At 39.4% G+C, this 26,564-nt stretch overlaps 2 protein-coding genes across 2 annotated transcripts in view; both read left to right on the top strand.

Annotated features, from left to right (window-relative positions):
• Positions 1–21,521, top strand: part of LOC126209780 (longitudinals lacking protein-like) — a 253,154-nt gene extending 231,633 nt beyond the window's left edge. Inside the window, exon 4 of the mRNA XM_049938921.1 lies at positions 19,035–21,521. Coding sequence (XP_049794878.1) covers positions 19,306–20,640 — 1,335 coding nt within the window. The 5' untranslated portion in view covers positions 19,035–19,305 and the 3' untranslated portion in view covers positions 20,641–21,521. The remainder of the gene's footprint in view (positions 1–19,034) is intronic.
• A 4,619-nt stretch (positions 21,522–26,140) lies between these two features.
• LOC126210017 (protein tramtrack, alpha isoform-like) overlaps positions 26,141–26,564 on the top strand; it is a 41,894-nt gene continuing 41,470 nt past the window's right edge. The window contains exons 1-2 of the mRNA XM_049939122.1: positions 26,141–26,222; positions 26,294–26,415. Coding sequence (XP_049795079.1) covers positions 26,141–26,222; positions 26,294–26,415 — 204 coding nt within the window. The remainder of the gene's footprint in view (positions 26,223–26,293; positions 26,416–26,564) is intronic.

Here is a 26,564-nt window from a genome sequence, read left to right as displayed (position 1 = left end):
CTAATTATAATAGCATATGAATTTTTGAGTCATTAAATATGAAATTTTGTTTGGAGAAAACTTTTCTATTCCATTTGTAATGGTCGTAATAGTAAATGAACTTCCTAAACTATTTTATTCTTTTAATGATTTTTGATAACAGGTTTGGAATAACATCTAAATTAAAATATAATGAAAAAAAAAAATCGGCCTTGGTTGCAAAATAGAAGATGGCTTAAATCTATACAGCTCATCTTCAGACCATAAGGCATCGCTTAAAATTTATAACATTAATTTTTTTTTTTAGACTGAGATCATGAACTATTAAACACATTAACATAATGTAGAAAAGACAACATAAATTATGATAAAATGTAAAATATTTATACCCGTCAGTGATTTATAGAGGTGCTGAGCGGTGCCGAACTGTATGCCAGAAGGCCCATTCATCAACTGCTGAATAGAGTAAAAGCACTATGAGTTACAAAGGTGAAGCTTTGCTCATTGGTTGCAGAAGGCACCGTGACAAAAAATGTGATGGTAACATGTAATTATATTGAAAAATAACATTGATTAATCAGAAAGTTGAAAAATGTAATAAGTAAGATGAAATACATCATTATAACTGTCAAATACATTTTAACTAATGTAATAAATGAAAAGAACAACCAATAGGAAATGATTACGGTAACCATAACTGCCACTTGGAGCAATTCATTAAAATAATAGACCGTAAACAGTTCACCTTAGATTGTATGAAAGTAGAAGTCAGTGCAGAGATGCATCCAGCTGATGCCACCAGTTGCTATGGGGATGAGTGGCCTGGAGTTCACCTATGAAATGTAACTCCATGACGGCGGACACTACTTTGGCCTGTGTTGATGCTTTTGTCTTCGTGACTATTGACGGTGTCTTTGTGGGTGTGTCTTTGAATGGACATGTGCCCTGCCACGCAAATTCATGGACACGAGGCCACTTGCATCCTTGGTGACAGGCCATGTCATTTGGATGTAGCTTCCCATTGATTCCTAGTTTCATACATTCTTTAATGAAGCCTCTCTGATCTATTACTTTCATGTATTGCCCACAATTGGCAGTTCTATTCACTGTAACAATTTTCTATTGGTTGTCATTTTAATTCATTATATTATTTAAAACGTTTTTAATGTGTTTGATAATTAATATTATACTTATTTAAGTTTTTCAATTTTTTAATTTACTCATCATTAGTTCTATCTGTAATTGTATATATGACCATCAAATTTTCTTCTTATGGCTCTGAGCCTTCAGTAATTGTGCACTAGACGATGGGAGAGCTTCATCTTTATAATTGAAAGCACTTTTGTGCTATTCAGCATTTGAGTAAGATGCCTTCTGGATTACAGTTCTGCACTGCTCAGTGCCTTTGTAGATCATTGTTACATGTTTTCATAGTTTGTAATCTACCTCTAAGAAAATTAATGTTAAATTTTGAGAAATGTCATATGGCCTGAAGATAATCTCTATAGATTTGAAGCTGGTCACCACTAATAAATTATCTTGTATTTTGTGATCAAGAGTGATTTTTTCACATTTCATTCTTTTGTTTCTAAAAATGTGAAAAATGTTTCCAAATGTTATTTGAAATTGTTTGGATTTGTGTAAATGATGTATTGAAGAACAATGATATAACATAGAGATGTATTTTGTATCAAAGCATAATGCACAAACAGTCATGAATTCTTCTCCACTTTATTTGAATAAATGTTACGAGTTCTTTTACAGTTAAACTATACTCATTTCATCATTATGGTGTGAAGCATGGTACAGTTTTAGAAATTATACATTCTGGCTTATGATTTGATGTACAGGGTGACAAAATCTATTACATAACAAAATTTTCCATTTTAATTTCACTTTTCATAGTCACCGTCATAATATGGAAAATTACACAAATAAACAATTGAGATTCTTTTGTAACAGTTTTCACATTCTTTCTGAAAAAACTTGTATTTCATGTGACTCACTGTTTTGTTGGAAACACTCCACATATATACTCTGTAGTGGCTCTGTTTCCCAAGCATCTCTTCAGTTTCTTTGGTTTCACTCTTTCTCAGTGCTCAGATGCAAGCTGAAATACATAAAAATCGTGTATTAGTAAAGCAATACAACTTATTTCTAAACCAGGAACAAAATTATTTGAATATTGTTGCATACAAAAGTTTTTTTCTTTTCAACAAAACAATTGAGTAACTTATTTTAAGGGGATGGAAGCTGTTCTTTAAACCTATAGTCCATCTGAAATAAAAATAAAAATTACTGGATTAACCAAACTTACACTCTATTTTCATAAATTATGGGTTTATTATAATTTTTTCCTGTCAGAATGCCACATATTTGTTCATTTACTGACACTGGTTAATTAATAGTGTATCATTCTTAGTGCAGAATTACTTGAAATCATTAATAGCAAAGACATAAATAAGATTTTTAATAACACCCATAATTTTTTTTATATCAATGTATTGAAATAATATTTCATTCAGTTTCTTCTTTAAAACAACAAATGCTACCTTCATTCACATACATGTTGTATCATAACAAAATCATATTCACCTTCACATAGTTGGACTTTAATATCTGCTTATACTTTCATTATAAACCTTGTTAACTGAAGGAGTACATTTGCAAAACAAATTAATACAAAGACAATGCCCCTAATCATTGCTAAATCACACAATACCTCTCATATTTCTCATTGTTATTTCAAATGTTTTTTTACATTTTGTCACTTTGTTACTACATCATCACATAATCATTAACCATGAAAATTCCTGCTCTGTCCTCTTTTACAGAATGACTGTACAAAATTTCACTCTGTATTATGCAGCAGACAAGAGTTTGTTCATTACATTTCAGTTCACTAGGTTCAGGAGGTTGTGGAAATGAAGAATATGTTGTAGGGAGAGTTCCTCTGTGCACAGTGATGAAAAGCTGGCATCGGTTGGAAGGATTTGGTTGGCACAGGCTGTGTAGCAGTCATGGAAGTAAAGCACATCATGTCCGGCAGCACGATCAGCAACTGAGTGGTCCAGCTGTCTCTCGGCCACAGTTTGGCAGCAGTCATCGATATGGACAGACAGCTTGTTAGTTGCCATGCCCACGTAGAAAGCAACACAGTGCCTGCAGCATTGTTTCTGTATCACATGGAAGCTTCCACAGGTAGACCACACTTGATGGGGTAGGAGGTACCTGTGACAAGATTGGAGTAGATGGTGGCGGGAGGACATATGGGACAGGTCTTGCATTTAGGTCGATCCAAAGCTATGAGCCATGAAGCAAGGGATTGGTAGCAGGGGTTGAGTAGGCACAGACAAGGATATTGGGTAGGTTCAATGGAAATCCGAACACATCTGTGTGAAGATGGGGAGGATAGCGGAAAGGATATTCCTCATTGTCTCGCATTATTAGAGGCAGTTGAAACCTTGATGCAGGATGTGATTCAGTTGGTCTAGTGTTGGGTGATACTGAGTTAGGAGAGCAGTCTCCATGGTGGCTGGGTGTGTGGGCAGTGGTAAAGGACTGGAGAGACAAGGCACAAGAGATCTGTTTCTATACAAGGTCGAGTGAGTGATTTTGGTCTGTGAAGATGTTAGGGTAACCATTGGGATATTTGAAGAAGTACAGTTCGTCACTGCAGATACGACGACCACAGACGGTTTGGCTGTACGGAAAGGACTTCTCGGTGTGGAATGGGTGAAGCTGTCAAAGTCGAGATATTGTTGGTGTTTGGTGGGTTTGATGTGGACTGAAGTGCTGATTTAGCCATTCTTGACTTGGAAGTCAACATTGAGGAAGGTGGCTTGTTCAGTTGAGGAGAACCAAGTAAAGCGAATGTGGGAGATGTTGAGGTTCTGGATGAATTTTCAGAGGGTGTCCCCATCCTCAGTTCAGATCACGAATACGTCATCAATGAATTTGAACCAGGTGACGATTGAGGTTCTGGTCGATTAGGAAGGATTCCTCTAGAAGGCCCACGAATAGGTTAGCCTGTGAGTGCCTGTTGCTTCACCCAGCAGAAGTAATTCTGGATGAGGATATAGCTGGTCATAGTGACAAGGTAGGAGATTGTACTGTTGGAATCAGTTGGGTGTGGGGTAACATAGTGTTCTGTAGCAACAAGGCCCTGGGCATTGGGGATATTAATGTAGAGGGAGGTAGCATAAACATTAACATGCAGGACGCTGAGTGGTAAACGAACAGGAACTGTGGAGTCTCGGTACAGGAAATGATTGGTGTCTTTTATAAGGAAGAGTAGTGTGTGCAGCTGATGTTGTTGGCCCACGAGAGCGGAGTGTCACTATTGGGGCACAATAATCAGCCACAGTGGGGCATCCTGGGTGGTTGGCTTTATGGACTTTTGAAAGCATGTAGAAGGTATGAGCGCAGGAAGCTGTACCGGAGTCTATTTCTCCCCTCACCCCTACACTCCCTGTTTTCCTACCTTCTACATGCTTCCTTCAGTCCATAAAACCAACCAGCCAGTTTGCCCTATTTTTGCCAGTTACCTTACCCCCAATTGGGGGTCTCTGCTCTCGTGGACTCGTACCTTCGGCCTATTACCCGTAACCTACTCTCCTATATTAAAGATATCAACCATTTCCTCTACTGACTCTCCCCAGTTCCTGTTCACCAAAATAGTGCTGATTTTGCATTGACCTTGTTCACTTCAACTCTGTGGAACTGAAGCATATTCCTTGGTAGTGTCCATGGTCCTTTATTTTTATATTGTGCTTTCTTAATCCCATCTGGACTATCTCTTGAAGGGCTTATTTCTTAGTTTAACTATTTTTTCTCTTGAAATTTTAACTAAACCGAGTACAATTTTTGATCGCAACTCTTTTTATTTCACAACTCATTTCTTAAAACTTCCTGGCAGTTTAAAACTGTGGGCCAGACCGAGACTCAAACTCGGGACCTTTGCCTTTCGCGGGCAAGTGCTCTACCGTCTGACTTACCCGAGGACAACTCACGCCCCGTCCTCACAACTTCGATTCTGCCAGTACCTCTTCTCCTACCTTCCAAACTTCACAGAAGTTGCCCGCGAAAGGCAAAGGTCCCGAGTTTGAGTCTCGGTCCGGCACACAGTTTTAATCTGCCAGGAAGTTTCATATCAGTGCACACTCCGCTGTAGAGTGAAAATTTCATTTTATAAACTCATTTCTTAGTTCTTACAGGTTTCCCTGAAATAAGGCATAGATGCGATAATAGACGGAGTGTGTCATATGATTTTGAAAACTTATGTATTCATAAAACAAATGAAGTTACAGTTATGAACTGTTTAAGAAAAGAGAAAAAAATGCTAATTTTTATACACACCCACCATTATCAGGAGATCATTCTACAATGGTATTAAATGTCTGACCTTAATACAACAATAAAATATTATTTACAGTTAGCTAATTCTCTCTCTCTCTCTCTCTCTCTCTCTCTCTCTCTCTCTCTCTCTCTACTTCTGCCTTGGAATTACATTACACATGATCCCCCATTTGGCGATCTGTAGATCTGAGTCAGTATCCCTCCATAATGAAAGGAGGTATTGAGTTCAGGAAGATTAAAGTAAATTAGTATCATACACAATGAATCGTAAGCTAATGACTTTCTGGTAACATGCTTTATACAACTGAAGTCTATTATATGCGGTCCAGTCACTTTAATGTGACCACCATCTATTTTCGACTTCAGCGTGCAATAACCACTCACAGATGGCAGTAGCAGCACTGGTAATTGTCATAATGCGGAAGTGGAATAATGTATGTGACATCCAAAAGGGCACGATCATTGGGTTTTCGGCCAAGGCTGGAAGCATTTCCAAAATGGCTAAGTTTGTTTGTGGTTAAAGTATGCCTGGCAAAATGACACTATCCAAAACCAGCACTGAGGCAACTGTGGTGCACTGCAGGCCATAGATAACAGGGGTGAATGACAGGGACGGAGGTGTGTATGGGCAAATAGACATAGTACTATTGAGCAACTGATTGCCCAGATGAATCAGTGGGTTACCATCAGTCTCTCATCAATGATCTTTCATTGAACATTGGTGCGCATGGGCCTCTGCAGCATGCAGCCATGCTGACTGCTGTTCATCGGCAATGAGGGCTGGATTTTCCTTGCCAATACTGCAACTGAGTGGTGACAGGTGGCGTTTTCAGGTCAATCACATTTTTGCTCCAACAGACAGATGGCCGTCGCTGTGTACAGTGTGAAACTCCTGAAAGCAAACAGCCTGGAACAATCATTGGAAGTGTGCAGGCTGGAGCATTACGGTCTGGGGGAATGTTTTCATGGGATTCCTGGTCTATCTCATCATTCTGGAAGTGAAGTGGATGAACGCAAGTATGCATCTATCCTTGGGGACCACGTCTGACCCTACATGCATATATTTAGCTTGGCAGTACGGAATCTACCAGCAGGACACTGCAAAATGTTACACATCCCCCCCAGTGTACATGCATGCTTTGAAGAGAAGGAGGATAACTTCACCATTCTTTCCTGGCCCTCAAACTCTCCAGATTTAAACCCACTTGAGAAACTGTAGGGCCATCTCAACTGAACCATTTGCACCACTTATCTTCGTCCGAGAATCCTGCAGCAGGCCATGGCACTGAAATTGGCATGGCTCGACGTCCCTGTTGGTACCTTCCAGAGCCATATTAACTCCCTTCCTGCATGTCTCATAGTGGTCCACATTGCAAAAGATGGTTATTCCAGCTTTTGACAGGTGGTCACATTAATTTGACTGGACAGTGAAGAATGACTGATGTATTTTATTGTATGAGTGTGTTACTTTTTTCCCCAAACTGTACCTTAAGTAAGATAAAGAACCCTTTACTATATAAAATATATTTATGAGGTATGTGTTAGCTGCCTTTTTGAATATTCTGATTTTAGTTGTCTCTTTAATTTCTTTTCTCAGTTCGTAGTTCAGCTTGTCTCCTAGGTTGCAAGTATTGTTTTGATTTATTAATTATCTTAGGCCATCTACTCTTTTTAATTCTTTACAGTACCTATATAACATGCTGGTGTATAACAGATCCTTCATCAGTTTAGTTTCACAGTCATAGAAAAGAATGATTTGTTGTGTCTTAGAGTGGGTACCCGTGTGATTTGCGCTGCATCTGCAAGCTTGCCAGTTGGCTAGAGCAAATTTGTGTGTGCTCCTAATTCATCATTTCATTTTCACATACATCTATATTCTCCAAACCACATTGGAGTGCATGGCAGAAGATTAAGTTGATGTAGTATATTTCTGCGAGGGAATAGTACTGGTCATATAAAATCATTTCACTGAAAAAGCTTTTGAGATAGCTCTTTAGCTCTTCCATTTTCAGTAATCAAACAATTGAAAATCCAGGATGAAATGTAACAATACCAGAGAAGGAAAGTTGCTACTTACCATACAGCGGAGATGCTGAGTCGCGATAGGCACAACAAAAAGATTCACACAATTATAGCTTTCGGCCATTAAGGCCTTTGTCAGCAGTACACGCACACACACTCTCTCTCTCTCTCTCTCTCTCTCTCTCTCTCTCTCTCTCATGCAAATGCAACTCATCTCAGAGAGATGAAACCACACCATTAAGGCCTTTATCAGTAGTAGACACACATACACATATGCACACACACACTCACGCAAACGCAACTTGCAAAAAGATACAGTCTCAGAGAGTTGAAACTACACTTGGTTTCATTTCTCTGAGACTGCAGACATGTGTGCAAGTTGTGTTTGCGCGCGCGCACTTTTGTGTGTGTGTGTGTGTGTGTGTGTGTGTGTGTGTGTGTGTGTGTGTCTACTGCTGACAAAGACCTTAATGGTGTGGTTTCATCACTCTCAGACTGGTGTGCAAGTTGCATTTGCATGAGTGTGTGTGTGTGTGTGTGTGTGTGTGTGTGTCTACTGCTGACAAAGACCTTAATGGCCGAAAGCTATAATTGTGTGAATCTTTTTGTTGTGCCTATCGTGACTCAGCATCTCCATGTTCAGTAATGTAATTAGGTAATAAATGGTAATTAATAGCTAGTAAACGGTGACAAATCCAATATGATATAACAGTGCAAGTTAAGACAGACAGCTGTACACCACATACGGGAGATGTTGAGCAACAGTCAGTCACATTTGTCTTGCCCCACCTCTACTCTGCTATCCTCACTCTCAACCTCTCCCTCCACCTGCTTTGTACTCCCTCTGCTATCCCAGCTGAGATTGCTACTCACCTCAGTGGAACTTCAGTGCCTGGTGATGACTGCAGCTGTAGTTTGTGAGTTGTGCATGTTTGAATGAGTGTGCATCTTCATCTGAGGAAGTGCTTTGTCAGATAACTTATTTGATAGCTGACTTTTAAATGTGTCTGTCTGCTGCTCAATGAGTAGTATTCTATACGAATTTTTATTGTTGCATAATAAATACCAGACTTCTCTTGTATGGGCCTTCTTCTCTCTTCTGTTTCAGTGAAAGTGTAATCTTAAAATTCAGGTAGGCACAGTGTTTTTACAACAGGCTACTATCATCAGGTGACTTCTAATAATTGATTGTCAGTTTTTTTAGTGGCCTTCTAGACTGCTTTAATTTTTTTATGACTGGTTTCAGTTCACATTAACCATAATAAGATATAGCAAATCATTATACACTCTACGACATGCAAAATTGCTATTATACTGTATCAAAAATCAAATGTACCAGAATGTGATTTTATCAGTTACAAGAGTAACTTATCCACCATTGCAGCAAAATTTATATGCTACGTAGTGTTCTGTGAGAAACCGTGTTATTCTTATGGCCCACAAGACAACTACTAGCTTGTAGCATCTGGTACATTTGTCACATGCGAATGAAAAGTGCATTTATGTGCACCAACTACAGTGTAGGAAAAGGCAGATTGCTACTTACCGTTAAGATGACATGCTAAGTTGCAGACAGGCACAATTAAAAAACACTTACCCACAAATTTTCAGCCACAGTCTTTGTCGGAAAAAGATAAACCACACCACTTATTCACACAGGACTGCATACCTCACACACATGACCACTAGCTCTGGCCACTTGGGCCAGACTGTGACTATCACACGGGATGGAAGCAGCAGTCTGTATAGGGAGGGGAAGGGGAAGGGATAGTAGTGTATGGGTGGGAGGAGAGAGGAGTGTTGTCTGGCGGCATAATGTGCAGGGACTAGAATTCCAACAGGCACAGCATCAGAAGGTTTTGGGGCGTAGAAGTCGGGAAAACAGAGTGAAAAAGGAGAGGAGTGGGGAAAGGTGAGCAGGTGCGTTGGCAGAGAATGGCAAACAAAGAAGGTGGGAATGAGAATGGGGAGGATATGATAGGGCTGACAGGGTGGAAACTGGTGGGTGGAGGGTGTGGGCACATTATGTTACCATAGGTTGAGGCCGGGATAATTATGGGAGCAGAGAATGTGTTATAAAGATAACTCGCAACTGCACAGTTCAGAAAAACTGGTGGTAGAGGGGAGGATCCAGGCGGCTTAATCAGTAAAGCAGCCGTAGAAATCAAGTGTGTTATGTTCAGCTGCATGTTGTGCATGTTGTGATCTTGGGCACAGTTTGACAGTGGTCACTCACCCTGGTGGACAGCCGGTTGGTAGTTATACCAATATAAAAAGCTGTACAGTGATTGCAGCAGATATGATACACGATGTGGCTGCTTTCACAGGTGGCGCAGTCCCTGATTGGGTAGGATAAACCCGTGACAGAACTGGAGCAGGAAGTGCCGGTCGGGTGGAATGGGTAGGTCTCGCACCTGCGTCTTCCACGGGGATACGATCCTCGAAGCAAGAGATCGGAATTGGGATTGGCATTGGGATGGACTAGGATGTGGTGGAGGTTGAGTGGGTGACGGAACACCATTTAAGAGGGATGGGAAGGATCTCAGCTGCACAGTGGGACTCGATGGCAAAGGATGTGGTTCAGTCGTTCCAGTCCGGGGTGGTACGGAGTGATGAGGTGGGCACTCCTTAGTGTCTGGTTCTCGAGGCTGGTGGTAGCATTAGTGACGTGAGGGGAAATGGTACGGGACACATGTTTGTGGACTAGGTCTGGGGGCTAGTGTCTGTCTGTGGAGGCCTCAGTGAGACCCTCAGCTGGGAGTCCCTGTCACTGCTGTGTGGAAGGGATGACAGTTGTGGAAATGTGGGTACTGTTAGTGGTTGGGGGGTTTAATATGGACAGAGGTGTAGGTGGAGTCATTGGAGGGAAGGAGGACAACATCAAGGAAGGTGGCACACTGGGTTGAGGCAGACCAGGTGAAGCAGTTCGGAGAGAAGGTGATGAGGTTGTGAAGGAATGAAGATAGGGTGTCTCGGCCCAGAGTCTAGAGCTTGGAGATGTCATCAGTGCACCTGAACCAGAAGAGCAGTTTGGCATTTTGGGAGGATAGGAAAGTCTCCTCTAGGTGACCCATATAAAGGGGGCAAAGGAGGGTGCCATCCGGATGCCCGCGGCTGTGTCGCAGATTTGTACACCATTTGCCATTCGAGCTACATATTTTTGTGACATTTTATAATGCTTTGCCCCAGGCAAACCACAACTTTTAATCAAGTATTTCCAAGAACAGTATTCTCAAGAAACAAAAAAAATTATTTTTAATTCAGTTTTGAAATGTATTTTTCATTCATATGTGGCAAATGCACCAGATGCCACCTGCTGGCAGTTGCCTTGTGGGCTATGTATATAAAATGGTTTCTACCAGACCAATATTCTGTCCTCACTACTCTTATAAGTAATACAGTCAGATTTATTTTTTAATTTGTGTAATAACTTCATTGCATATTGTTGTATTAGGTGCTATTTTACTTTTATCTACAGGTCTCTTATTTATACAGCTGAGGATGTATCATGTGTACCGAACCAATCGATTAAAAATATTAAAGCAGTCTAGATGGACAATAGAAAATCTGTTTACCGAGTGAGTGCAGATTTTCTGAGGACACATTGTCAGGTTTTGTGTTATTATATTGACTGATTACATGTACCTTGAGTGAAAGGTTTTTGTTTGTGTTGGGTGCAGTTATTGGGGACAAATTTTGTTGGGTCAGCAAAGGCAATTTACTGTGAGTTACAATTATTTTGTACTTTTATACATTTTTTATTAAGTGAAATAAATTTCATCTCGCATCAAGGCTGAGCATGCATTTGATTGAAGGCATGTAGAAGACTACACAAAATAAAGACACTACACGTACACTGAGCTTAACTTACACTAGAGGGGTTATGCTTTTAAGATAGTACACTAGATATACAGGGCTATTACAAATGATTGAAGCGATTTCATAAATTCACTGTAGCTCCATTCATTGACATATGGTCACGACACACTACAGATACGTAGAAAAACTCATAAAGTTTTGTTCGGCTGAAGCCGCACTTAAGGTTTCTGCCGCCAGAGCGCTCGAGAGCGCAGTGAGACAAAATGGCGACAGGAGTCGAGAAAGCGGATGTCGTGCTTGAAATGTACTCGCATCAGTCAGTCATAACAGTGCAACGACACTTCAGGACGAAGTTCAACAAAGATCCACCAACTGCTAACTCCATTCGGCGATGGTATGCGCAGTTTAAAGCTTCTGGATGCCTCTGTAAGGGGAAATCAACGGGTCGGCCTGCAGTGAACGAAGAAACGGTTGAACGCGTGCGGGCAAGTTTCACGCGTAGCCCGCGGAAGTCGACGAATAAAGCAAGCAGGGAGCTAAACGTACCACAGCCGACGGTTTGGAAAATCTTACGGAAAAGGCTAAAGCAGAAGCCTTACCGTTTACAATTGCTACAAGCCCTGACACCCGATGACAAAGTCAAACGCTTTGAATTTTCGGCGCGGTTGCAACAGCTCATGGAAGAGGATGCGTTCAGTGCGAAACTTGTTTTCAGTGATGAAGCAACATTTTTTCTTAAAGGTGAAGTGAACAGATACAATGTGCGAATCTGGGCGGTAGAGAATCCTCACGCATTCGCGCAGCAAATTCGCAATTCACCAAAAGTTAATGTGTTTTGTGCAATCTCACGGTTTAAAGTTTACGGCCCCTTTTTCTTCTGCGAAAGAAATGTTACAGGACACGTGTATCTGGACATGCTGGAAAATTGGCTCATGCCACAACTGGAGACCGACAGCGCCGACTTCATCTTTCAACAGGATGGTGCTCCACCGCACTTCCATCATGATGTTCGGCATTTCTTAAACAGGAGATTGGAAAACCGATGGATCGGTCGTGGTGGAGATCATGATCAGCAATTCATGTCATGGCCTCCACGCTCTCCCGACTTAACCCCATGCGATTTCTTTCTGTGGGGTTATGTGAAAGATTCAGTGTTTAAACCTCCGGTACCAAGAAACGTGCCAGAACTGCGAGCTCGTATCAACGATGCTTACGAACTCATTGATGGGGACATGCTGCGCCGAGTGTGGGAGGAACTTGATTATCGGCTTGATGTCTGCCGAATCACTAAAGGGGCACATATCGAACATTTGTGAATGCCTAAAAAAACTTTTTGAGTTTTTGTATGTGTGTGCAAAGCGTTGTGAAAATATCTCAAATAATAAAGTTATTGTAGAGCTGTGAAATCGCTTCAATCATTTGTAATAACCCTGTAAATAGCATTATATTTAACTTACATTATTACCCGTCAGTAGAAGGCAAATTTGTGTTACAGAAGTTACAGGAAACTGTACCACTTGTTAACACGTACTATCTATTAAAGAAGTAGTTCAAAAAATCACTGAGTGTTTGTATTATTAATAAAGCATCGCTATCGGTTGGGTTTAGCTGAGAAGCACGATTTCACACAATCATAAATGCTGACTCGGTTAAACTGTTCAGTGAGATTTAAGATGAACAGTATAAAGAAGTTTGCCAGACACAGTAGATGAGTTGTTGTTGTTGTTGTTGTGGTCTTCAGTCCTGAGAGTGGTTTGATGCAGCTCTCCATGCTACTCTATCCTGCGCAAGCTTCTTCATCTTCCAGTACCTATTGCAACCTACATCCTTCTGAATCTGCTTAGTGTATTCATCTCTTGGTCTCCCTCTATGATTTTTACCCTCCACACTGCCCTCCAATGCTAAATTTGTGATCCCTTGACGCCTTAGAACATGTCTTACCAACCGGTCCCTTCTTCTTGTCAAGTTGTGCCACAAACTACTCCTCTTCCCAGTTCTATTCAATACCTCCTCATTAGTTATGTGATCTACCCATCTAATCTTCAATATTCTTCTGTAGCACCACATTCCAAAAGCTTCTATTCTCTTCTTGTCCAAACTATTTATCGTCCATGTTTCACTTTCATACATGGCTACACTCCATACAAATACTTTCAGAAACGACTTCCTGTGACTTAAACCTATACTCGATGTTAACAAATTTCTCTTCTTCAGAAACGCTTTCCTTGCCATTGCCAGTCTACATTTTATAGCCGGCCGTGGTGGCCGAGTGGTTCTAGGCGCTACAGTCTGGAACCGCGCAACCGATACGGTCGCAGGTTCGAATCCTGCCTCGGGCATGGATGTGTGTGATGTCCTTAGGTTAGTTAGGTTTAAGTAGTTCTAGGGGACTGATGACCTTAGAAGTTAAGTCCCGTAGTGCTCAGAGCCATTTACATTTTATATCCTCTCTACTTCGACCATCATCAGTTATTTTGCTCTCCAAATAGCAAAACACTTTTACTACTTTAAGTGTCTCATTTCCTAATCTAATTCCCTCAGCATCAACTGACTAAATTCGACTGCATTCCATTATCCTTGTTTTGTTTTTGTTGATGTTCATCTTATATCCTCCTTTCAAGACACTGTCCATTCCGTTCAACTGCTCTTCCAAGTCCTTTGCTGTCTCTGACAGAATTACAATGTCATCGGCAAACGTGAAAGTTATTATTTCTTCTCCATGGATTTTAATACCTACTCCGAATGTTTCTTTTGTTTCCTTTACTGCTTGCTCAATACACAGATTGAATAACATCAGGGAGAGGATACAACCCTGTCTCACTCCCTTCCCAACCGCTGCTTCCCTTTCATGCCCCTGGACTCTTATAACTGCCATCTGGTTTCTGTACAAATTGTAAATAGCCTTTTGCTCCCTATATTTTACCCCTGCCATCTTCAGAATTTGAAAGAGAGTATCCCAGTCAACATTGTCAAAAGCTTTCTCTAAGTCTACAATTGCTGGAAACGTAGGTTTGCCATTCCTTAATCTATTTTCTAAGAGAAGTTGTAGGGTCAGTATTGCCTCACGTGTTCCAACATTTCTACGGAATCCAAACTGATCTTCTCTGAGGTCGGCTTCTACTAGTTTTTCCATTCGTCTGTAAAGAATTCGCATTAGTATTTTGCAGCTGTGACTTATTAAACTGATTGTTCAGTAATTTTCACATCTGTCAGCACCTGCTTTCTTTGGGATTGGAATTATTATATTCTTCTTGAAGTCTGAGGGTATTTTGCCTGTTTCATACATCTTGCTCACCAGATGGTAGAGTTTTGTCAGGACTGGCTCTCCCAAGGCCGTCAGTAGTTCTAATGGAATGTTGTCTACTCCCGGGGCCTTGTTTCGGCTCAGGTCTTTCAGTGCTCTGTGAAACTCTTCATGCAGTATCTTATCTCCCATTTCATCTTTATCTACATCCTCTTCCATTTCCATAATATTGTCCTCAAGTACATTGCCCTTGTATAGACCCTCTATATACTCCTTCCACCTTTCTGCTTTCCCTTCTTTGCTTAGATCTGGGTTTCCATCTGAGCTCTTGATATTCATACAAGTAGTTCTCTTTTCTCCAAAGGTCTCTTTAATTTTCCTGTAGGCAGTATCTATCTTACCCCTAGTGAGATAAGCCTCTACATCCTTACATTTGTCCTCTAGCCATCCCTACTTAACCATTTTGCACTTCCTGTCGATCTCATTTTTGAGGCGTTTTGCCTGCAATTCATCCCTCAGAGCTACCCATTGTCCTCCTACTTTATTTCTTTCCCTTATTAAATTGTTCCCTTATGCTCTATCTGAAACTCTGTACAACCTCTGGTTTAGTCAGTTTATCCAGGTCCCATCCCCCTAAATTCCCACCTTTTTGCAGTTTATTCAGTTTTAACCTAGAGTTCATAACCAATAGATTGTGGTCAGAGTCCACATCTGCCCCTGGAAATGTCTTACAATTTAAAACCTGGTTCCTAAATATCTGTCTTACCATTATATAATCTTATCTGAAACCTGTCAGTATCTCCAGGCTTCTTCCATGTATACAACCTTCTTTTATGATTCTTGAACCAAGTGTTAGCTATGAGTAAGTTATGCTCTGTGCAAAATTCTACCAGATGGCTTCGTCTTTCATTTCTCTCTCCCAATCCATATTCACCCACTATGTTTCCTTCTCTCCCTTTTTCTACTCTCGAATTCTAATCACCCGTGACTATTAAATTTTCGTCTCCCTTCAATACCTGAATAATTTCTTTCATGTCATCATACATTTCATCAATTTCTTCATCATCTGCTGAGCTAGTTGGCATGTAAACTTGTACTACTGTAGTAGGCATGGGCTTCGTGTCTATCTTGACCACAATAATGCATTCACTATGCTGTTTGTAGTAGCTTACCCGCACTCTTATTTTTTTATTGATTATTAAACCTACCCCTGCATTACCCCTATTTGATTTTGTATTTATAACCCTGTATTCAACTGACCAAAAGTCTTGTTCCTCCTGCCACTGAACTTCACTAATTCCCGCTATATCTAACTTTAACCTATCCATTTCCCTTTTTAAATTTTTTAACCTACCTGCCCGATTAAGGGATCTGACATTCCACACTCCGATCCGTAGAATGCCAGTTTTCTTTCTCCTGATAACGACGTCCTCTTGAGTAGTCCCCGCCCGGAGATCCAAATGGGGGACTATTTTACCTCTGGAATATTTTACCCAAGAGAACACCATCATCATTTAACCATACAGTAAAGCTGCTTGCCCTCGGGAAAAATTACGGCTGTAGTTTCCCCTTGCTTTCAGCCGTTCACAGTACCAGCACAGCTTGGCCGTTTTGGTTAGTGTTACAAGGCCAGATCAGTCAGTCATCCAGACTGTTGCCCCTGCAACTACTGAAAAGGCTGCTGCCCCTCTTCAGGAACCACACGTTTGTCTGGCCTCTCAACAGATACCCCTCCGTTGTGGTTGCACCTACAGTAGGGCCATCTGTATTGCTGAGGCACGTAAGACTCCTGACCAACGGCAAGGTCCATGGTTCCTGGGAGGGAGTAGATGAGTGATTTCATTATTTCCTAAAAATATTCTTACAACATACAAACCCAGTTTTCCTTTCCAAATTGGGCTTGTGACACTGTTGGCGGGGTATGACTTTGACTTTGACACCTTTGTCTACCCATGATCTCTTCAAGAATTTTTTTTTGAAGGAATAGGATTTCTTACAGAATGTCTCAGACACCCACACAAGTTGTGGTACAAATAAGTTTCTGAAATAGCTGGGTTTCCGCAAAATAAATATTTGCTTCATTCTAAATAAATAATGTTTACTTGAGAAAAAAACTAGTAAATGAGATGCAGCATTTACAGCTTACTATCAGTTAAATCCTTGTGTAGGTTCTTTATACATTAATTATGAAAATGAATGTGAAAGGAAATGAGTGTTTAAATTTCAGAATTTGAGAGCTGTTCAATTATGGTCTTTGCTATTCCGTAGCAGTATTGTAATTATCACATTTTGTGCTTCACTCACCCTTTTGTATTTTTCCTCAGTGTGTAAGCTTGAGTTTCTGCCGTTCTTGTGAAAGAATCCCTAAATTTTTGAGTACAGCATCGCTAATGATACTACAGGAAATAGAGAACAGCTACTTACATTACAGACAGACTTGCCATCTTCGCAGTGTGGTGTACTGAATTGAGTACATTAATGCATTTCACACAGGCGGGTACTACAAGAGGGCAGTAGCCATCCACTTTAATTTCAGGAGGCACTGCTTCAAAATATTTGATCTTGTCTCCTCATATTTCACTAAATGGGCAAGGGGGAGAAAATGGATTTAAGTGAAGAACTCCAAATCGTTAAAAATGGCAAAGAATATGCATCGAATTGTTGAATGATGGGTTAAAAAGTTACAGTGAGGACTTATCCAAATGTTTCTCCACAACTGAATGCCCGTTTCATTAACAACATGTGTATTTCATAAATTCTCAAGCTTTTCCTTTAAGAAAACAAAATAAAAATCAGTGTTAAGATTAATCTGTTTTTCTGTGATTTCTGAATGAAAAACATATACACTATCAATGTGTCAATGTAACTGATCAAAGTCTTGTCACCACCCAGCTCAAACTGCTAAGGATAGAAACTTGAGGGTGTTGATCTTATACTGTAGGCATTATTTAAGAGATTTTTCAAAATTCTACTTCTAAAGGTTTAAATAGGGGTTGAAAGGTTTTTGAAAAATGTAGCAATTAAGGCAGTTTTGAAGCTAGACCCACAAAAACTGGTATTTGGTTTCTTGATGGGAAATAAAGAAATACATGTTTCAGCAGTTTAGGAAATTTAATTCCTATGGAGGTGAAATTTTTTTAAACATATCATTATTAAAGAACTACTAAAGTATTTTTAAAACCACAGCTATGAAAATTTGTATATGATATCTTAATTACGAATAAAAAAATTAGTTTTTTAGCATTCTTGGAAAGTCAACTTCTGAGGGGGTGAAATAGGGGATGAAAGGCTTTTTGAAAGTATGTTACTGTTATGGCAATTTTGAAGCTAGGATTATGAAAACTGATTTAGAAATGAAAAAATACATATTTCAGCATTTTTGGAAAATCAATGACTAAAGGGGTAGAATAGCTGGTGAATTAGGATTATGAAAACTGATTTAGAAATGAAAAAATACATATTTCAGCATTTTTGGAAAATCAATGACTAAAGGGGTAGAATAGCTGGTGAATGATTTTTTTTTGAAAATAAATCATTATTAAGGAAACTACTAAAGCATTTTCAAAGCTACACTTATGAAATTTAGTGTTTGACTTCTTCGTTAGAAATAAAAAAAATACATGTTTCATTGTTTTCAGAAATTTAGTGCCCAAAGGCAGTGAAATACAGGATGAAAAGTCAGCATTTCCGAAGATAAATGTACGAAAATTTGTTTGGCTTCTCTGTTAGAAATAAAAATACATGTTTCACTGTTTTTGGAAATTCAGTCCCTAAGGTGTTGAAATAAGGCATGAAAGTTTTAAGAAAATATAATGTTGTATTAAAAAAAATTTTTTTAACTAAGTCGATGCTGCTGAGTTACATATTGAGAAATATATGTTAGGGTTTGAAAGTTTCTGTGAAATATCACCAGAAGAACCTAAAATGCATGATTAACAAAAACCTTAGACTCCGGCTGACAGAATCGCATTTTGGTCAGCAGTGCATTCAGAAAAGATCATGCTTCTATGGCTTAGTGTGAAAAGTTTAGGTGGTGTTGCAATTTGTGAACAACATAAAAATTTGAAAAAAAAAAAAGAAACGAAATGTGCACACCATACTGTATATGCAGGCAAAGCAACACTCAGCTAGTATTTTCATAATAAAATTGTGTGTGAAAATTTCAGTAACTGGTATTTTTCATTTTTGAATATGGCTCTGTTCCAGAAAAGAGTTTGTAAGTTGAAGTTTATTTCATTTAACATAATAGAAATAAATGTACAAAATGTATTTCTGCACAGAGTAAATTGTCTGGGCAGAACAAGTGAAACTTTTCTACCCAATGTTACAGCAAAACCACCTTTGTTTGGCTGAATTTTCAACAATATTAATGTGAAACAATCATACATCATCTTAATTTGTAATCATTTCTGGTCAGTTACCTGAATAGTCCTTGTGCCCTAAAATCGCGCACTGTAAATAATTTCATAACTGATTCTTCCTGGAGATTTGTAACCATTTCTAGTTAGTTACCCTAATGGTCTTTGTATCCTACAATTATGCAGTGTAAATAATTTTATAACTTATTCTTCCTGGAGATAATTGGATTAACATAAGATTGTTTCCACACTAGGTCAGGCGCTCAAAATTTCTGGAACAGCAACTGTATCTACGATTTGGAAGAGAATCTGTACCACGGATTATCTGTTATTCTCAAATGATTGAAGATTCCACTCTGCTGAAATCTGAGAAACATTACTTCACTGCATGAAGATTACCTATTTGGAGATAATTATTTTTGTGTTGTTGCAAGAAAACTAAACTTTACTAGTAAATGGTATCACTGTAGTAGTTCAGGCATATTTATACAAGAGTTCGAAGTCTCGTGAACACAGCTAGAGAAAATGGACCAGAGCAACAATGTTCATTTGAGGTGGAATAAGCACCAGTCTACTTTGGTGTCTGTTTTTGATGCTCTGTTGGACAATGAGAAATTAACAGACTGCACAATTAGTGCACAGGGGCAGCATTTAAGAGCACATAAAATAATTCTTTCAGCATGTAGTCCATATTTTGAGGAACTGTTCACTAAAAACTATGAGAAGCATCCTATTATCATACTGCACGATGTAAAGTATGCAGTGGTGAAGGCATTGATGGATTTTATGTACCGTGGCGAAGTAAATATACCACACGAGGAGCTTAGTTGTGTTCTGAAGCTGTCGGAGTCCCTTCAGGTAAGGGGGCTGTCTGGCAGTGGATGTGTGGATGACGCCAACGTACAGAAAGGCAGAGGAAGCAATGGACCGTCAGTACCTCCAGACACTCGGCAATCTGAACCTGCTTCTGTATCACACTTTACCTCAGACCAGACAGAGCTAGATGATAAGGTACAGTCATTTAGAAGATGCTCTCCAGTTGTGTCCTCGCAGGACTTAGGTACGAGGGAATTAGATTCCGATTGTAAATCCATCGAAAAGTACGGAACGAGTATTAATCATTTTGGTTCTGATAGGAGTAAAGGCCAAAATGTGCTTCAAGAGGTCATCACTCCTGACCTTGATAGTGTGCATCAGCTTCCATCTCAAAGACAAGTACTGCCCATAATGAGTAACTCAACTTCTGAAACACTTTTCAGTCCAATTCCTTCTCAGTCTGTGTGCAATGAGTTGCAAAGCCCCAGTGGTGAAATGGCTGTTACAGAAAATGAACAGTTCATAATGCCAGAAGCAGTATTAGCAGACAATAGGTCAGCAGATATGACTCCACACCAACTGGAGGAGGTACCAATAGAAATAAAATCTGAGATCCTCGAGACTCATATGGAAATTGTGGAAGATCTTACTGCCGATGACAACGATTATCCTGGCGACGATGATTATCGTGACGATTGTGACGGTGCTGAAGTTGACAATGCAGAAGTCAGGAGAGTAAGTGAAGGTCTTAAATATGAAGAGAATTTTTGTACTCGAGGAACTAACCATATACATTCGATATTTGGCCTTGCTGATTTGAGTAGCACGACTTCGACAACATCCCAGACGGTATCGCGTAAACGGTTTAGTTGTCATTCTTGTGGGAAGTCGTATCAGCATCCACAAGGGCTATGGAGACATATGAAACTTCAGTGTGGTAAAGAACCCCAGTTTCAGTGCTCTCACTGTGACTATCGGTTTACTAGGGGTGATAATTTAAAGAGACATATGGCTGCTCGCCATTATCACCTGCAGAAAAAGTAAGTTCTTTTTGAAGGGGATACATGTTAATTTGAACTTAACTCCAAGAGAGGGGTGAGTTTTGTCAAGCGAGTTCCTGATCGTTAGTGTGGGTGGTTTTGCGTGTGATTTATTTCGTCAGTGGCAGCGTTTATGTGTAACCTGCTTGAAGTAGTGATTCCTTGTGCTGTATCGATAGAGATTCATCCTTCTGTATCTTGTGTCTGTTATGAGTGTGTTTTGTGTTTATGTGGAAACTTGGCAGTTCCAAAGTGTGTGAAGTAATTGTCCATGAGAGAGATATTACTACCTATTTAATGCAGTGATTATGCTAGTAATTGTATTGTATTCTCATCGGTTATATATTTTGTTGTAAACAAAAGACCTTAAATATATGAGTGCAAATCAAGTAGTGTTTATATTAGAAAATTACAGAATTCTGTCAGTTGTAAAATCTGACTGAATTACTAGCTGATAATTATGACACATCAAGAACTGAGTTATGTATCCCTTCAGAATAACTTTGATTTTCCACTCGGTTTCTTTTAATTTCCTCCTTCAAATTGTACAACTTTTCCACTTGTAATGTTGTCTTTACATTCTATATTCCCTAATCATAATCATCTTCTCTTTCTTATTTAATGTTGCCTCCCTGAGCATCTTCCATTCGAGCATCCGAATGGGGAGGTATTTTATGTCCGGAATTAACCGGAAGGGCTCATCGTGCTATTTATGCGACAAAGAAAAATGGCTCTCAGTTTGTCAGTACATGTTGTATTGTGCGATTAGGCAGTTTGTAACTATTTAGATCTAAGTGTGTTGGAATATTCCTATATGTAACTTTAGAGAAGCCTACTGTATCTTGAAATTTTTTACAGAACTGACATACTGTAAGAAAACTTGAATGTCCAGATTCTTGTATAAAAAAATAAAATACAAATTGATATCTGAACAAGAGTAGTGTATTTCAAGTATATAGAAAGATAAAGCCCTTATTGTCTGTCTACACTGTTGGTGATTAACACCGGAGACAGACATAATTGACACACCTGTACAGTATCTTGGAGTCTAGTTCTGAAGCAGCTTTTGATAGACTGCCATATACAATGGTTTGCTGGGAAAATGGTTGCCACAAAAATTTAAGTGAAGTATAACAATGGGGACTTGAGCAGGGAACAGAAAAATAAAATGAGTCACCATTTCGTGCATCCATATGTAGAGAAAATATGTAGTGTATATATAGAGAGATGTGGAAAATGGATCTACTGAAGAATGAATCCTATTTCATTGACTGTGGTGGGGCACATCAAATTTTTGTTCCAAGGCTGAAACTGTTAAGTGTTGTGCATAAATAGCCAGGAAAATTTAGGTTTGTTGGTTACATGAAGGCAATTAATCACTGCAAACAGTAGCAGCCATTAGATATCTGTTGATGTTCTGGCAGAGTCATTTAAAAATGAGTATCCTCATAAAACCTTTTTTTGTAGGAAAGGCTTTTATTTTATTTGTTATTGGAAAATAATACAAAATTCCTATAAATAATGTGTGGCTTTATTTATGATTTATTGAGGTTCTAATAACTAACCATGGTGGTCTATATGATGAGTTATTGTTAATCGAGGTTTGTTCTTACCATTAATTGTAACAGGTCTGCCCACAGCTATATGTTTCAGTATGTATGAAATCTGTTTTCGATGACTCCGGTCAAGTTCCTCAAGTAATTTAATCTTAAACAATTTACTATTATTTTCACCAAAAGGGCTGATTCTGTTATGAAACTTCCTGGCAGATTGAAACTGTGTGCCAGACTGAGACTGACACTCAGGACCTTTGCCCTTCGCGGGCAAGTGCTCTACCACTGAGCTACCTAGGCACGACTAACAACCCGTTCTCACAATTTTAATTCTGCCATACCTCGTCTCCCACCTTCCAAGCAAGGACATTGTGGAGACACGGCTTAGCCTCAGGTTGGGGAATGTTTCCAGAATAAAATTTTCACTCTGCAGTGGAGTGTGCATTGATATGGAACTTCCTGGCAGATCAAAAGGAAAATGTCCCAAGTTCGAGTCTCAGTCTCGCACACAGTTTTAATCTGCCAGGAAGTATCATATCAGCGCACACTCTGCTGCAGAGTGAAAATTTCATTCTGTAAACATCCCCCAGGCTGTGGCTAAGCCGTGTCTCCACAATATCCTTTCTTCGAGGAGTGCTAGTTCTGTAAGGTTCGCAGGAGAGCTCATGTTTCGAAGGTAGGACGAGATATTGGCAGAATTAAAGTTGTGATGATAGGTCCCAAGTCTTGCTCGGGTAACTCAATGGTAGAGCACTTGTCCGCAAAGGACAGAGGTCCTGACATCGAGTCTCGGTCTGGCGTGCAGTTTTAATCTGACAGGAAGTTTCATATCAATGTACAGTCTGCTGCAGAGTGAAAATTTTGTTCTGGACTGATCCTGTTCTTCATCTGAAACCCTCATAGTTCCCATAATATATTTTCCTGTTTGACAATTTGTACACGCCCTATGTTGCCTTGCTTTCACAGTCTGGAAACACTGTTTTAGCTTAGGAAAGATACAGTTGCAACAATTTATTGTACAGAGTTTGCTGATTTAATAGTAACTTGAAATGGCAAATGAGAAATTTTCAAATGAGCCCAAGCTTTGCTGTAGAGTGAGAATCATTCTGAGACTTTTTATATGTTCTGTTTACAAATGTTTACTCACAGTTTCACTGTATCGTCTCAAGCTCTCTTGATGTGCTTTCTCTGTTCTCCTCACATATCTTAGAACTACCATCTCCTCCCTCTGATTTCCATGTTTCCCAGCTGTTTCTTCCTGCCCTCTGGCTTTGCCTTGTGTCTATGGCTTCACAATGTCTGCAGACCTCTTCTTGGCACTTTCAGGATTCCTGCATGCTGTTACAATATTGAAAATACAAAGGTACACTTACATAAACACACATTAGCATTATATATGAATTGTAGCATGATTTTTATTGAAAGTTTGACACCCACTTTTGACCAGTATTCTGCATCTGCTATGAGAACTAACAATATTATACAGTATTTTCTTCTTATGAGACCTAGTGAAATCCTGTTGAGATATTGTGTTATTTTGGAAGCATGTGAATTATCAGTGCAGTTGGTGCACATGGGAAAACAAGTTCTTTTCACACTATTTCTTTGTGTGACTTTTAGAATTTGCCATTGATCTGGTAGTATGGGGTGAAGGCTGCACAGGGATTGGTCTTTAATTTTTTGTTGGTACACAATATTACATTACTGTCACTGTTACCTTATTTTCTATCAGTATGGAAGCAGGGAATTGGGAGCAAGCAGAATAAGCTTTGACTTGATGTGTGTTTTCCCTATAACAAAGAAACTACATTTTTGCTTTTTTGGCTATATAGCAAACACTACTTCGACTTTTGACAACTCAGCACACCACACTTTATTTTTATGGCACATAAAATGTGACATTAAGCAATATATTTACAACTGTCAGAAGCCCTTGGTTTTCTGAAGAGTTAGTTGTTTATTCAACCAGCTGCAATTTTAGAATGGATTTATGCATGTGAGCTTAATACAGCCCAACATAGTATGATTAACTGCCTTTTTAAATATTTTTTTGTTGGTTATCTCTTTAATTCCCTTTTGCTATTTAATTTACAGTTTCATTCCCTGGTAGGAAGTGCTGTTGTTATTTTTTCTATCTTATTTCATTTTCTGTTATCTTTTCTTAATAATAGCTGCATAATATAAAAACTATGTAACAGTCTAGTGAATGACTGTTGCCATGTCAGTAAGGAATAGAAACACTTACATATGCTACATTGGAAATGGGTACATCTGTGGTGTCACCGCCAGACATCACACTTGCTAGGTGGTAGCCTTTAAATCGGCCGCGGTCCATTAGTATACGTCGGACCCGCGTGTCGCCACTGTCAGTGATAGCAGACCGAGCGCCACCACACGGCAGGTCTAGAGAGACGTACTGGCACTCGCCCCAGTTGTACAGCCGACGTTCATAGCAATGGTTCACTGACAACTACGCTCTCATTAGCCGAGACGATAGTTAGCATAGCCTTCAGCTACATTTGCTACGACCTAGCAAGGCGCCATATTCAATTGATAATTAATATTATGAAGCATGTACCGTAACGAGAGATGGTCTACAATTGTGGATTAAAGTTAAGTATTACCTCATCTACGTACTTTATTTCCAATTCTCAAGATATTGTCCTGTTCCAGACCTCACGCCAGTCAGCGTGTAATTAAACGCGTGCATTTCGGCCTCCTCTAGAAAAACAGTGTTGGCTCTTCTGCCAACACCACAACATCTACGTGCATGTCAGTTAATAATACAAGCACTCTCATGTATAAATTGTGTTGGGTAACATACTGAAAATGCTTTGTAGATCTACATGTGTTCCATTTGTGGTAATGTATGGGAACACAGCCAATTCTATATTTTTTGTGTACATGCATTCCTGTAACAATGTTTCTGAAGTTCATGAAAATTTCTGTTTTTCTGAGAGTTCCAGATGTGCAAGGGGTAGAGAAGGCATGTATTGTTTGTAGCACATAATGTATAATCCCAAAATCCTACACCTAAGTTTGAGTCGATTCTCAGCATCATTTATGTGTAATGATCATGTGTGCTTCTTGATTTGCAATCATTTCTGATTGTTTCCTTTTTTGTAATTACCATAGTAGTCATTGTACCCTACACTCGTGTTACAAATATTATTATATAACAATGAAAACAATCAATTGTTGACAAAATAATTTAATTGGATACTTAAAAAATCTACTTACAAAGCCCGACAGAACACATACATAAAAGATTGTTGTAATTGGCAAGCTTTTGGAGCCAGTGACTCCTTCTTCAGGCAGATGGGTTGAAGGGGAAGTAAGAGGGATGAAGGAAAAGGATTGGAGAGGTCTAGGAAAAGAGATAGATTTTGGGAAAATCACGTAGAATTGTGGGTCAGGGGATACTTACTGCATTGGATGAGAAGGAAAGACTGATTGTTGGGGACTGCATCTGGCAAGATTTGAGTTTGAAGACAGAGTAATATGCAGACAGAGCACTGGCTCTGAAAGCTTGCCAATTACAACCATCTTTCATGTGTGTGTTTTGCTACCATGTGGTGAGTAGATTCTTTATCTGTCCAATTAAAATGTTGTTATATGTTTTAAAAAAACTTTTTATTTGTGGAAATAGTTGGATTAACATAAGATTATGTTTACAGACTAAGTCACGATGCTCAGTTTCTGAACAACAGAGGTATCTGCAATTTGTAGGACATCTGAAGTCAGGGATTAGCTGTTGTCCACAGCCAATTGACGATTCTGCTTTACAGTATTCTGAGAAACACTATTTCTCTGTAGAAGATGATCAACCTGTAGGTAATTACTTACGTGTTGTTCCAAGGAAACTGAATGTGTGTAGTAAACAATATCACTGAGCTAATTTAGTGAGCTTTATACAAGAGTTTGAAGTCATGTGATGACAGGTTCTACAGGATGGACCAGAGCAACAATGTTCATCTGAAGTGGAATAAGCACCAAGCTACTTTGGTGTCTGTTTTTGATGCTCCGCTGGGCAGTGAGACATTAATGGACTGCACAACTAGTGCTCAGTGTGGTATTTAAGAGCACATAAAATAATTCTTTCAGCCTGTAGTCCATATTTTGAGGCACTGTTTTCTGAAAACTATGAGAAGCATCCAGTTATTATCCTGCACAATGTAAAATATGAAATGGTTAAGGCTTTGATGGACTTTATGTACTGTGGCAAAGTAAATGTACCACAAGAAAGCTTAGAGCTGTTTTTAAGTTCTTGGAATCCCTTCAAGTAAGGGGCTGTCTGGCATTGGATGTGTAGATGCAGTTAATATGAGCAAAGGCAGTGGAAGATTTTCCATCAGTAACTCCAGAAACTATGCAG

Source organism: Schistocerca nitens, chromosome 10 (assembly GCF_023898315.1).
Source record: "Schistocerca nitens isolate TAMUIC-IGC-003100 chromosome 10, iqSchNite1.1, whole genome shotgun sequence".
In the NCBI taxonomy this organism is placed as follows: Eukaryota; Metazoa; Arthropoda; class Insecta; order Orthoptera; family Acrididae; genus Schistocerca; species Schistocerca nitens.
This window is presented reverse-complemented; position numbering and strand designations above follow the sequence as displayed.